The sequence below is a fragment of the Jaculus jaculus genome, chromosome 14, assembly GCF_020740685.1.
Source record: "Jaculus jaculus isolate mJacJac1 chromosome 14, mJacJac1.mat.Y.cur, whole genome shotgun sequence".
NCBI classification, from domain to species: domain Eukaryota; kingdom Metazoa; phylum Chordata; class Mammalia; order Rodentia; family Dipodidae; genus Jaculus; species Jaculus jaculus.
The window spans coordinates 40,501,221-40,516,257 of record NC_059115.1 but is presented as its reverse complement, the minus strand read 5'-3'; the positions used below and the strand labels follow the sequence as shown (position 1 = coordinate 40,516,257).

The 15,037-nt window shown below is 37.4% G+C and overlaps 1 protein-coding gene across 10 annotated transcripts in view; it reads left to right on the top strand.

Moving 5' to 3' along the window:
* Positions 1-15,037, top strand: part of Cntn4 (contactin 4) — a 1,052,004-nt gene that overhangs the window by 817,540 nt on the left and 219,427 nt on the right. For all 10 annotated transcript variants that reach the window (XM_045133612.1, XM_045133613.1, XM_045133605.1 and 7 more), the window contains one exon: positions 9,100-9,297. In XM_045133612.1, the coding sequence (XP_044989547.1) occupies positions 9,100-9,297 (198 nt within the window). The remainder of the gene's footprint in view (positions 1-9,099; positions 9,298-15,037) is intronic.

The window sequence follows — 15,037 nt, the reverse complement described above, 5'->3', positions numbered from 1 at the left end:
ACCAGATGACAGAACACACATTACTATCTACTTATCATTTAGTATCTCAGTCTAATCAGAGAGGTCACCCCAAGAGTTTTTCTAGGTTAGCTCACAAATCTCTTAGACTCACTTGATACCTGTTTGCTGCTCATTAGTCTATAAGGTTTTTGCCCAATTATCACCAGGGTAGAAGTACAGACTTTTAGATTGCTCATAATTTATGGCATGTTCCTTTCTCCCCGAATTCAGGAAAAGACAAACATATCACTCTATTTACAAAGTGATATTCTTATTAGAAAAAAAAATCAGAACTTTTAAAAATTACATTACTATGTCTGGTGACTAGTATAATTCTTGGTTCGGTAGGGCAATTTTTTTTTATTTTTATTACGTATTTTTCAGAAGAAAAATAAAAACACCTTCCAGCTGACAAGCACTGAAATAAAGACTCAATCCATGTGTCTCGAAACCAAATCCAGGGATCTTTTTCTGTGGTATGTCATCTCTACCTTTGCTCAGGAAAACTGCTAACTGATTCCACCCCATTTCCTTAAGCATCTCCTAACATTTACACTCACCTCTGTCCACTTCAGTGTCAAGATCAGTGCTTGTACAAACAACACTTGACAACTGCTTGACCAATTAACAAACCGATGCATGCAGTTCATTTCCCATTTCATCTGTGTAGCCACTTCAAATACATTTCTCACATTTACTTCCACAGAATCACCTCAGCTCAAATTCATCCTCATTAGTCCTGTGCAGAAAGTAGGACAGGTATTGATAAAACTAACAAAAGATGAAGACACTGTCTCATGCCGTTAAAAATTATCAAAGCTAAAATTGGTTACAACAAAGACTACCATCCAGGTCTCCTGACAATTATTCCTGGTACCTTCAGCTATTATGTCTAGCATTCATAGCTTTAATCAACTAAGAAACTTGTGTGTGTGTGTGTGTGTGTGTGTGTGTGTGTGTGTGAGAGAGAGAGAGAGAGAGAGAGAGAGAGAGAGAGAGAGAGAGAGAGAGAGAGATTGTGAGTGTATGTGTATGAGTGTATGTTTATTCTACATTCTAGTTCTTCAGCTAACTACCTGTGTGGTTCTTAGCAAGTTATTGGACTTCTTTGGATCTCATTTTCTTTCTTTCTTTATCAAATGGTTTTGTTGAATTGGAGGATGTGAGTGTAGAATTGATGTGACTTTCATGCTGGGAGAGACTTAGGGAGAATCTTACCCTATTCCTTCTATTTAAAAATAACAAAAATGTGCTTATTATAATTCCAAAATAAAATTTTATTTTATTTATTTATTTTTTGAGTACATAAATCTTTGTTTATTGTTTGAGAGCAAATTTCACTATGTAGCCCAGGACCTCATGATGTAGATCAGGCTGGCCTGCTTCTGTCCCTGGAGTACTGGGATTGTAGGTAAGTGTCACAACATCCAGCTTCATGTAAATCTTTTTATTTTTATTTTTTTTTATTTTTAAATTTTTATTCACATTTTCCATGATTATAAAATATATCCCATGGTAATTCCCAAAATAAAATTTTAAAAGAATGTATAGTTTCCAAACAAAACCAGCTCTTTTGAATGCATCTATCCTACATTCCTACCCTCCCACATGCCAAGTATGTGACCATGTTCCACTCATGTAATTTCTGTAGACATTACTTTCTGAACCAATAAAACTGAAGCAGTTAGAATAGAAATGTTTTATATTTAAGAGTTTTGAGGAGTTTAGCAAGGCACCTTTAAAAACAGGCATCTTTGCAACTGCTAGGGGCAGAACTCATTTAGTGAAGGATAATAACACTCTAGAAAGAAACTGGGCTCAAGAATAGTTAAGAGCCCCCATCATGAGAACACATTCATATGTGGTAGATTTGCTCAGTGAGGACTTGTATTTGAAAAATGCTCCACTGATTTTTCACTTTTATAAAGCAGTAGCCAAATACCCTTTACTCCTGGCCCACAGATATAGATAAAAGAACCTATTGAGGGCTGGAGAGATGGCTTAGTGGTTTAGTGCTTGCCTGTGAAGCCTAAGGACCCAGGTTCAAGGCTCGATTCCCCAGGACCCACGTTAGCCAGATGCACAAGGAGATGCATGCCTCTGGAGTTCGTTTGCAGTGGCTGGAGGCCCTAGCACACCCATTTTCTCTCTCTTTCTCTCCCTCTCTCTCTCTGCCCCTTTCTCTCTCTGTCTATTACTCTCAAATAAATAAATAAAAATAAACAATTTTTTTTAAAAAAAGAACCTATTGAGAGAGTGAAGGTTTACAATTAATTTCCCAAAGCTTTGGATGACACAAATAAGAAAAGTATTACTAGATCCCTCTGCCTTAATTAGTATCACATTATAACTAGTCTCTGTGTTTTCAACTGAGCATTGGAAGTTTCATTATCTATTTAATATATTGCATTCCAAGTATCTGTTTACTCAGTTGTTAAAAATTGCCAATGGGACAGAAACTGTCACTTCCAGAACAATTAGTGTGTGAAAGCTTATCAAAAGAAATCTGTCAAGTTTGAATAAGTGTAAATATTGCATGAACCTCCCTGAGGAAATCAAAGTGAGTGGGACACATATTTTGCTTGTGCAGTCCATGAGAATTTATTTTGTTTTATTTACTTGGCTTTATTTATTTTTTTGGAATGTTGGTAGCATTTCATATAAACCAATGGATTAATGTTTTGCTCTGATAAAAATAGATCTTAGTCCTTCAGGGAAATCTGCACTGTCTGAGGAATGTTGTAACAGTGCTGTCCTTTGCTTTAGAATGTCAAGTGCTTTCATTGTTTTCTAGTGGAGCACTGAAACAGGAGGAGACCCCACAGCACTGGGTCCTTGTCTACCTGGTCACTTCTGTCGATGCTCCATCCTGATCCTTTCTAGGGCTCAGAATTTCCACCTCATCAAAATGAAGAATTGGGACAAGTGATGTGTTTGTACTGTTTAGCTTCAGCATTCGTTCAGCTGTCATACTGTTAGACATTGGATTACATCTCTACTCGTCCTCCTTCTGGCCCTAGACAACAGAAAGACAGAAACACACACAAATACACACACTCTTGAGGTGGTGATATTTGCTGTGAAGAAACTCACTTAAGATCCTGGCTGGAGATCTCCTTGTGGACAGGCTCAGCATTCAGCACCATCTCCTTGGCCTGCTCAGCTCAGATGTACATGTTGCTTTTGCTCTTCACGACTCCACTGTGCTGACAAACAGATGTGCAACTGTGGGAGTCTTTCTCATAATTTCTTTAAACTTTTCTTTATTCCAATACTTTCTCCTGTCCACCTTAACTTTAGACATCTTCCTCCCCTCTGTGTCCTTTCTACTTTCCTATTTTACACACACATGCATGCGCACACACATTTTCTTAATCTACTTATGAGAGGAAACATGATATTTGTCATTCTGAGTGAGTCTGGTTTCTTTTTCCTAACATAATGATCTCCAGTTCCATCTGTTTCCCTACAAATTTCATAGATTTCTTTGACACTTTTATCATAGGTCCTTTTTTAAAACATGAAAAGTGTCTAAGGTATCATATTGGTTGCAATTTGGCAAGGTCATAGCTTTTTTTGTGATTTCATTTGCTCATTATGATTCAATTTGAAAGTAAATTCTTCTCTTTACTCAGTTTGAAAGTAAATTCTTTTCACAATTTACATTAGAGTTCATGGAAATCATGGGGTTAAGCCAAAGGGCAAAATTTGGCCCTGAGAGAGACTAGGCAAGATCTCATAGAAAGCTGCACCTAGTGGCAAAGATGATCCAGCCACTCTACCCAGAAAGGCTGAGGCATAGAGAGCAGGAGGTCATGGCCATTCCTCAAAATCACAGTAAGTGAAAGTGAAAGTAGTCTTGGCTGGAGCTCAGGTTGAGTGCTTTCTAGCATGCATGGGCCCTTGAGTCCACTCCCCAGTAACAAAAATTATATATTACAAAAAAAAAATGTAAAGGTTAAAAAAAGATACCATGACAACTTGTTCACCCTTACTCAAGTATGACAACTGGGGCAAATATGATTACTGCATGTCTTGACACCAAGATGCTGTAGTAAGTGGGGAAGCACACTGAGCATATCTCAGAAGTCATGTCATGAAGATCTGAGTATGACTTCATTCATGCAAAGTTATACTTTCGCCTTTTAAATTTTATTTTGGATAATTTCATATATGTATATAATGTATATAATATGTATATGTTATATTTTAATTATAACCATCTCCCATTACACTCTCTTATCTCCATCCCACTAAACCCTATCTTCACTCCAACTAATCTTCCTGCTTTTATATATTTTATTATTTTTGAGACCCACTGAGGTAAATTAGGATTACTTGCATGAGCATTGGAAGAAGATTATTTACTGGAGTATGAACAACATGTCAGTGGTTACACATTGAAGAGTATGACTCTTCCTCACCTAGCAACTATCAACAGCTACTCTGGCAGGAATGAGGTTTCCTGAACCTCTCCTCCATCCATGATGGAATGCTGACTGCTCAATCTTGTACAGAAAGTGACAGCTGCTGAGAGTCCATGGGTGTAACGGCCTTGTCATGTCTAGAAGAAGAGCATAGCATAGTGCTTCTCCCCAGCCTCTAGCTCTTCCATTCATTGTTTAGTGCTCCATTTGCTACATGAATTTGACTTGCATTCATTTAATTACATTAAATTTATTTGACAGACATAAAAAAACATAAAATGTGCTTACTTAAAGGAATAAAGGGATAGGTCAATACATATGTGCTTTTGGTAATGTTTGGATCAGGTTAAATTTATTGATTCCTCAAAGGCTTATTTCTTTATAGTGAAAACTTCCAAATTCCTTCCTTACAGCTTTTTAAAAATATATATTCTATTTATTTATTTGAGGAAGTGGAAGATAAAGAAACAGAGAGACAGAGAATGAATGAGAGCTCCAGGGCCTCCAGTCGCTGCAAATGAATTACAGATGCATGCCCCACCTTGTGCATCTGGCTTACATGGGCACTAGAAATAGAACCTGGGTCCTTAGGCTTTTATACCTTAATCACTTAGCCATCTCTACAGCCCTCTTCTGGCTTATTGAAAAGGAAAGTCCACTGCTGTTATATTCTGCTATTTTCTATTGTGCTATTTAATGTTGCAGAATGGCTTTCCCTAATACTGAAGTGCTTTAGTAAATAATCTGTTCATAGTGTACTTACTGTTTTTTTTTAACTCTAAGTTTCTTTATTTTTATATTTATTTACTTATTTGAAAAAGAGACACAGACAGAGAACATGGGTATGTCAGAGCCTCTTGCCCCTACAAGTGAACTCCAGACTCATGCACCAAATTTTGTGGCTTGCTTTACTTGAGTACCAGAGAATCAAAACCTGACTGACTTTAACTGCTGAGCCATCTCCTCATCCCATGCATACTGTTTTGTTCCTTTTCATGGAATAATTTACATCATGGAATAATAACATCAGTTTTCCAAGCTGACATGTGTGAGATACTCATAGGAGATTTAGAAAAGCAGTGAGCATGTATGCCTGCCCCTACCACCCCCCCCCCCCCCGGGTGTGTGTGTGTGTGTGTGTGTTATTGTGGTAGAGGGGTAATAATTGCAAGCAAGTGCCTAAGCTCTTTGTTCAGCTCTTAGGAGTAGTAATTGCAGGGTTACATAGAAATTCATTTTGGGAACTGAAAACTTTCTGGAAAAGATCAAGAATATTGCTTGTTAAACTGTTGCTGTTCCTGAAAAGAGAAGCATAAGTCTATTTAATTTAACTCAGTTCTTTAATTAATTTGGTCATGTGACCTTTTGGCTTTGGGGAGGTGGATATAAAGAACTAGAAGCTGCTCTTAAGGCCCACAACTTAGGAAATGCTATAGTGTGTACTGAGAGCTATTTGTGACTTCTTTGAAAGCACTCAGACATTTAAATCATAAACACTATGAATCTAAGGAAATAAATTTCTTCATAAATAGATCAAATAGCATGTTAAGTGAATGCATCTGGAACATTAGGATGGGGAATGAATAAGGACTAAGGGGACGAGAATGATCAAGACAAAAACATAACATGTCATGTGTGAAAATGCTAACTTAAATTAACACAAAGAAAAGGTTTTCTGTTATAAAGATTAAGCTGGTGAAGTACAGGAGTAATAACCAATGTCTGTACAGCCCTTCATAGAGTTCAGTGATTTACCATAAACTTGCTCTCATTATATCTACCTCCATCCCATTCTATCCCATTTTGTTTATTACATTTTTACAGGTGTATGTGACTGCATGTTCCTATGCCTGTGGGTGCATATATTTGTAGCCAACTTGATGCCTTCTCCTCCCCGGTTCATGTCCTGAGTATTAGGATTACTGGCAGGTTACCTCATCAGCATGGCATTTATGTGGGTTCTGAGGAACTGAACACTGGTCCACGTGCTTGCATGAAAGCTCTTAATTCACTGAGCCATCTTTCCAGCCCTCCACTGTCACCATTTATGGATTAAGAAGTTGAAAGGCAGAGAGTTTAATTGGCTTCCCTTATGTAACACAGGTTTAATCTTTACTCTTCTTATCTTCTAGATGCCTTCCCTCCAACTCAAAAACACCAAAGCAGATGTCTTTCTTGTAGTATCTGCTTTTTACCTCCATTCCTCTCACAGACTTCAGAGCACCCCATAGCTACTAGCCATTATAAGTTTTGAAAAATATCTGTGGAGGGGAGGGGGGTACCTACAGTTCCATGTGTTTGATTACAATGTTCTTGGAAAAGTGTGACTTGATTAATATTTTGCTGGTAAATTCTTCGTAACTTCTATTGAGTGATTTTTGAGAAGGTACTTTATATGGAAGATTCTCTTACAAATGATGAGGAGATTAGTAGTATTCTCATTGTTGTTAATATGGGCAACCTGAGATGCTGAGGGATTACTGGGGGTGCTTGACATTCACATATAGTATTCAGCACCAAATACATTGGCCTTGCTGTTCCTGACATGTTTCCTCCTCTTACTGGAAAGCGTCCATGCTACATGCTACACTGTGCTTCTTCACAACCTATCACTGGGCTTTTCCTCCTCCAGATTTAAGTTTCTTGAGAAAATAACTAGCTTGCTGGGAAACACTTGTTTATTTATACAGAGTATCCTCTTGACATCAGCATGGGGTTACTTCTAATTACATGCACATGCATAAATAAAATGATTAGCTTTTCTCATATAAACATAATTATATCCCTCTAAAATAATGCATGTGGAAATGCTATAATTCCAGGATAAAGGAAAAGCAATCTGCAGGACCCCTCTTTTGTATGTCAACAATGGATTATGAAAGCAAAACATGTTTCCTCTTATACATTCAGTGGTTGAGGTCAATTACTGTTGGGACTTATTGAAGGATTAAATAACAAAATTACCTTTTATAGCAATTAATGTTCTCTTTACAAAACTCAAGTGGCCTTTCTGCCATTTTCCAAGGACACTAAGCATTCAGAATTTAGCTAAGATCCTACTAAAGAATGATGTGCAGTAACTCAGCCAACTACTCCTAAAACCAGCATCAAGTTTTGTATTTCTATTTCTTTCTCTTCACTTTCTCCTCTAAACAAAGCCATTTTTGAAGATGAAAGTAATTTTGAGGACTTGGGATATGGCTCAGTGGGTAAAGTGCCTGCCTCACAAACATGAGGACCTAAGTTTGAATCCCCAGCTCGCATGTAAAAATGCCAGACTGACAGAATGTTCCTGTGGTCCCAGTACTGGGGAGACATAGCCTGTGGCTCCCTGTAGTTTGTTGGCTGGCTAGTGTAGCTGAATAAGTTAGCTCTCAGTGCAGCAAGAGACTGTCTGAAAAACAAAAAAGAATAAATAAAGTAGAAAGCCACTGAGTAGGGCACCCAGTGTTCTCCTCTTTCCTCCTTATTCACATACACACATGCATGAGTACTCACACACACGTATGTACCCATGTAAGAAAATGCATGCAAACATACTGGCATGCACACAAAACACAAGCATCAATCATAATAACAATGATACTTTTGGCTAATCAGAGGCTGTAGTTAATATGTCACTTCTCAGTTTTTTACACATCTGGAGTTCATATTTTATAGAGGAAATCTGGATGCTTCAGAACATGATAATCAAAATCTATTATAACAAGTCAAATAGATTCACTGATATTTAAGGTTTTTTTGAATTTGAAAGTATGGCCTGCATGTTCATATAATAGTTATGCAATCCTCAAGAAAAGTAAGAACTACCAGGGGAAATTTCCAGATATGATTGATTGTTTATCACATTTACCCCATTGCATTTTGAGATGAGTAAATATTTACAAAAATGACTAGCACTAGGCACTCCCTCTCTAAAAGGCATAATGGTGGGTTCTTTGCTTAGTTTTTCATATGGATTTTAAAGTTCAGGTTTTTACTTTTGGAATTATTTGGTTAGTCAATCAGTGTGCACTAAGTATAAGCTACAATATATAACCACCACCTCAGCAAAATGTTGTACAAGTGTTCTGTCTAATAAGAAGAAAGTATTTAGGGTTGATAGTGGAAGATATTAGGAAGAGAGGCTTGACATTTGGGTTAAGAGTATTGGTTTCTTACCTTGCTTCTCTGTGCCAAAGTGTTTGAGGAAATGGGAAGCTACCAAACATATTGGAAATGACAAAGTATTATGTCAGCATCTGTCATGCTTACATCATGATTTTTATTTGTGAAAGAAAGTAAAATGTACATACACATATATATATTTCACACACATATACATACACACACTATGGCAATAAAATACCATTCTTTAATATGAACATTAGTTTAGCACATGTTACAGGGAGCTTGGTACATGCTTATTTCCTTGACTTGAAGAGGCTGGACCCCTCCACCAATCAACTATGGTGTATTAGCTAGCTCTCTAGAAATAATCTCTTGTTGACTAGCAGTAAGAAGCCTGATAAAATGCTTTAGATGACTGTGATTACTTCCCATTTATATTTTTACAGGGTGAGAAAGCATCATTGTCAGCAATCTAAATTTCTCATGTGATCATTTCTGTCCTGAATACAAGAGGTCCCAGTGCCAAAGGAGACATTTTTAATGATGCTTCTTCTACTTACAGAGCTGAGTTATGCCTGGATCTTCAATGAATACCCTTCCTATCAGGATAATCGCCGCTTCGTTTCTCAAGAGACTGGGAATCTATATATTGCTAAAGTAGAAAAATCAGATGTTGGGAATTACACCTGTGTGGTTACCAATACCGTGACAAATCACAAGGTCCTGGGGCCACCCACACCATTGATACTGAGAAATGATGGTGAGTTTCTAAGTATTTTTGTTAACCCTGTTTATCAGTATCACAGGCAGAGTGTGGAAAGGTATTATGTTATTGGTACTTGAAGCTTTAAATTAAAGCTTCTATATTTAGCATCCATATTTTTTTCCACTTCTGTAAAACATAAACCCATGATTCCATTTTGGAAAACTAATTAGAAATCTAATTGCTAATCTCCACAGGAATGGAAATGTGGATTTAGGTGAATCTAAATAACAAAGGATCTATTTCTTTTTTTCTTCTACTTAGCATGTATGCACAGGCAGAGTGAAGTGAAAGGTTGAACAATTAGAACATTAATCAGTTCTGTGTAATTTAGTGTTCTGGGTCCAGGAAGTAGTTTTAAATTATAAAAATAACGTCTGGATTTACAACAGTGAAGGCATAGTTTCTACCACAGGAGTTACAGAAATACTGAGGCTCAATTGAGACAGAAGTTTTAACTTCCCACCCTACTGTGAGAATATTTAAGAAAACAAAATACTCTTACTTTAATTACACACATGTCCTAATAGCCTAGGATTCATTACCAAATGCTTTTTAAAGGTAATCTATGGGCAGGAGAGATGGCTTAGTGGTTAAGGCACTTTCCTGAAAAGCCAAAGGCCTCAGGTTCAATTCCCCAGGACCCACGGAAGCTATATACACAAGGTGGTGCACGTGTCTAGAGTTCTTTTGCAGAGGCTGAAGGCCCTGGTGTGCCCTTTCTCTCTTTCTCCCTTTCTCTCCCTCCCTCCTCTCTCTCTTTCTCTCTCATTCTCACTCTCCTTCTTTCTCAAATAAATAAATAAATAAATATTTTTTTAAAAGTAATCTTGTATGACAAAGTCTAGAGGTAGCGTATCTTTTCCCACACATATATGCTGTTTCCTTTTCCCAGAATGTTCTTTGCCTTGTCCAAAACTCTCACTTGGATATGCAAAATTTCCTTCAAAAAGTCACCTTTTCCAAAGGCTATCTCTGCCTATCTGTTACCACCATGCTACATCACTAAACTACTCTATAAACTCCATTAATATAACCTCTCATTACTGAAACAAAATACTGGACAAAAATTAGTTTAAGGATGGAAATTTTTTTTTTCAACTTACACCTCCAGGTTACAGTTCATCATGGCCAGAAAGAGCTGGTGCTCTTCAGTTCAACAGAGAGCAAGCAGAGGGTGATGCATTCCAGTGCAATCCAGCTCTCTTTTCATTATACAGCCCAGGACTCCAGCCCATGGAGCTGTGCCACACACTTCTCCAGCTGGATCTTCCCACCTTAATTAACTTAATCAACATGGTCCTTCACATTCACAGACTGACCATCTCAAGAACTCTGTCCTGCCTCACTTACCAGTATGCATCACTATCACATTTATTATCACCATTATAATAGCATGTATGTATCATATTCCATACTATCTAGTATAAAATCTCTCAACCAGAAGCATTTCAAAACTGTTTTTGGAAGAATGAAAACAAGGACATAATTAAAACCTTTAGGAAGGACCAAAAGAATTATGTCAAGATTCAGAGTTCTTAAGTTTGGATTTCTACACCTTTAAAGTCCTTTAACTTTCTCATACACATTTGAACTTTCCATTATCATCAAGAATGACTTGACTCCATCAGAAAGGTGACAAGACTTAATCAAGCACTTTAATAGGAAACCTTTATCAGGTACTACCATGTGCAAGGCACATTGCCTAGCACTTTACATAAGTAATCTCATTTAAAACTTCTGTTACAATTGAGGGAACTAGAGTTCAAGTACGTTAAATAATAAACCCAAAGCTACATAAATAGGATTTTTACTCAGGACCATGTTACTGACACCAGAGTCTAATGTTTTAAACTTTTACCATGTTCATTCACATTATACTACATTATCTCTTACCTGAATTCACATGAGAAAGAACTTGGCTCCTCATTTACAGATGTATCACTCCTCCTCTCTATATGATCAGTGACTTTTGTGCTCAAATGGGTTGTGAACATGAACTTTGCAGAACAGGGTATTTACAAACAAACTTATCTTCAGAGATGGTCTGAGCATCCTTGCAATGAAGACCACACTGTGTAAGTTTTGAGAAAATAATTTCATTTTTTGTCATTTTGCTTATTCATTCACTTAACACATACTTATTTCACACTTGCTGTGTGACAGTCACTTCTTTAGGACAGAAAAAGCAGGCTTGTCAAATGCAACTGATATCTCATAGCAAAACAAACACAAGGAAGCAAAGATTTAAAAACAAAAAATCAGATGGCTTCACAGAGTATTACATAAGATCTGTGGGGAGGAATCCAGCACTGAAAGGGTTTGTCAGAAAGTCCTTTATGAGGAGGGCCACCAAAGGTGGGGGAACTGAGCCTGTGATCACAATATATGAGTATTGAGAAGATAAAAGGAAGGAGGAGTCTAGGCTGAGCTGACATCATATGCAAAGTTCCTGAGGCAAGGGAGAAGGAAAAAAAGATAAACTTTCACATATTCTGCAAACAAACAAACAAACAAAAAAAAAATGTGAGTGTATCTAGAGCTTAATGTTTGGGCTAGAGGGAGTTTTGAGATTGGAAGACATTTTGAGACCAGACATGGAGGCCGTGGAGAGAAGACGATAATGGGAGGCTGTGGGAGGCTCATATTCCAGAGAGTGACTATGTTTAGAAAGACCACTGAAATGCTCTGTAGAAAACTTCCAAAAAACCAGAGTAGAAACTTGGCATCCAGTCCAAGCACTGTTAAATTAATTCAGTTGGGGAAGAGTAGTGGCTTGAGAAAGAGAACAGAGAAGGATAGAAATGTATTTGTAGTATAGTTTTCAGGTAAATTGCTAGTACTTACCAATGCATTGAATATGAGAGGCAATAGAAGAGAGATTCAAGTTTGACACAGAGACTCCAGACATGGCAACTGAGAATATAGGATTGCCATTTACTGAAATAGTTTGATTGGACAGGTTTTTAAAAGAAAAGCTGAGTATTATAACGTACATATCATTTGTAAAGCTAAAAACATTACTTCTCCTTTGGCAATAGCAAGAATGTTTTTTTATCTCAGGCTTTTGCTGATTTCTGTATGGTAGTATTCCTCTGATGTATCTGTATTTTCTAATCAGATTATGCAGTGCGGCCACATTACACACCTTATGAACCTGCAGCAACCATAATCTTTATCAAACTGTTTTGTATCTAGCATCCTACTTGCAACATGATACATGTTAAGTGACTATTAGCACATGCCACAACACTGAGCAATCACTGATTTAGAAAGTAGGAAAGCAAGGAGCTTTGTCAAAAACTAGCAGTGCCACCTCTCCAGAACTAGAGATGAAGAAACCTTCAAAAGACATGCATCAGTGACGTTCCATAAGCAGTCATCTGGAAATACAGCCTCTCTGGCATCTACCCAAACTGCACTTATGTCAAAATATCTGTTCAAAAGAATTACCTGTTTTGGGGCTGGAAAGATGGCATAGCGGTTAAGCGCTTGCCTGTGAAGCCAAAGGACCACGGTTTGAGGCTCAATTCCCCAGGACCCACGTTAGCCAGATGCACAAGGGGGCGCACGCATCTGGAGTTTGTTTGCAGGGCTGAAGCCCTGGCGTGCCCATTCTCTCTCTCTCTCTCTCTCTCTCTCTCTCTCTCTCTCTGCCTCTTTCTCACTCTGTCTGTCGCTCTCAAGTAAATAAAAGTAACAAAAAAAAGAATTACCTGTTTTGATGGGTCAAGTTACAGATGTAATGAAATATTGACTTGGGTGCAATAAGACATAGTCACAGACAAGCACCACTAAAACCTGCTGCTTCAGAGAGTGGGGACAAAAATTTAAGAAAACAAAAAGTGCAGAATTAGCTGGGCATGGTAGCAGACGCCTTTAATCCCAGTACTTCGGAGGAAGAGGTAGCAGAATCGCCTGTGAGCTTGAGGCCACCCTACATAGTAAATTCCAGGTCGGCCTCAGCTAGAGCAAGACCCTAGCTCAAAAAAAAAAAAAAAAAAAAAAACAGAGAGAGAGAGCTAGAGACCAGAATTATCATGAATACCTCAAACTGGCAATCACTTTGACTATTTCTAGGCTCTTAGATTTATTCTAGCTTGTCTAGTCCATCTTCATCGAAATGACAAGTGTGTTGTATTAGAATATTTTATCACAAAATTAGCGCACTTAAGATCTCATTCTTCAGCAATTAATGCCCCTTCACTCTTAATTTCGTTGAGAGTTGCATGGTGAAAATTCACAGTATCTTTCTTATTTAGACTGAAGTACATAAAATGGATACTGAAGCTTTATTCCTATGCACAAAACAGGTTATTTAATTAGCTCTTGTCTGAAGGTGAGAGATGAGGGGAAATGTAAATCAAGAAGTTATTGCAAAATTAAGATGACATTCTTATTAAATTCTCTTCTGTGAGAATAAAATCAATGAAATTATCACTTGGCAAGATCTAGTGTTGAGTAGCTGTGTATTAATCTTATAGGTGTGAGGCATGTGTAGAATGGATGCAGTCATTTTGATCACTGGAAACACAGTTGAAATTTCAAATACTCCTTCTGCCTTGGAAATAGGATAAATAAGGCAAAGAATTTCAGGATTGCATTGAAATAATTTTAAACACTGGTCTTCCTTTGATTAGGACATTGTGGCTTGAGAGTAAGATTTCCCTCACATTTAAATCATTTCTGTGGAGTTCTCATTAAGCAGTTCTGGAATCTTGGTTTCCAGCCTCATGACCACAGTGAGTCATCAGAAGTGAGCCATTGGCCTTGGCTCACATGCAGATAGGAATCAGGTGTGAGTCATTGTCTAGCTCACTGTGTTTACCATGTGGCCCTAGCACACAACTCTTCCACGAGATTTTGTTCCTTTTCTTCAGCACCGTACATGGCTTATTCCTTCTTCCTCCTTCCCTCATTCCATTGAGATCTGGGTCTGGAGGTAAAATAGAGGAACCCTGAAACATACTCTCTGGGTAGAATCCAATCCCACCACCTAGCTATGTCACTTCAGAAGTTTTACAGTCACCCCATTGTCCCTTGTCTTCCCCTCAATCACATCAGCGTCACAGTATTTTTCTTAGAGAGTTACTTTGTACATTAAAATACATACAAAATAGTTTGAACAGCGACAAAAAAATAATGCCAATATATTTCCTAAAATATGGTCATCAAATTATATTTTTGTACAGATTACACTAATGTACAGGTAGCATGTTTCTTCTGTTTTAAAACATACATAGACAGTGACGGAAAAAGGAAGACTAAGGCTGTCGGAAATGCTAGATGTTAACCTGTAAGTGTTGGTCACTTGGTGGTAAAAGTTTGATTGTTTTTCTTCTTCTCTGTATTTTTTATATTTTCTCCATTAATTATAGATTTTATAAAATGTACAATGTTTGATGTTTCTTTTGGATTTTTTTCCTATTTTACCTCGTTTTCTTTCTTCCTTCACTTCTTTTTATTTTACAAATTATTAGACCTAGAAGTCATTTAAAATTTTAAATTTGGGAGAAAGGAAGGGACTATAAAGCTAAAAAGTGAGGAAAAAGACAGTATAAGAAAAGATTCCTGGTCCCTTATAATCCTGCTGTTTAACTGAACTTCAGAAAGGCTGTTTTGTACTCTAGATTATTTCTTTTCATTGGTGATTTTTGAAAATCCTGTTTTGAGAATTCTTCCAAGGAATTGGATGTTTTGTCATAGTCTGCTTTGAGAAAAATATAATTGAGAGTTG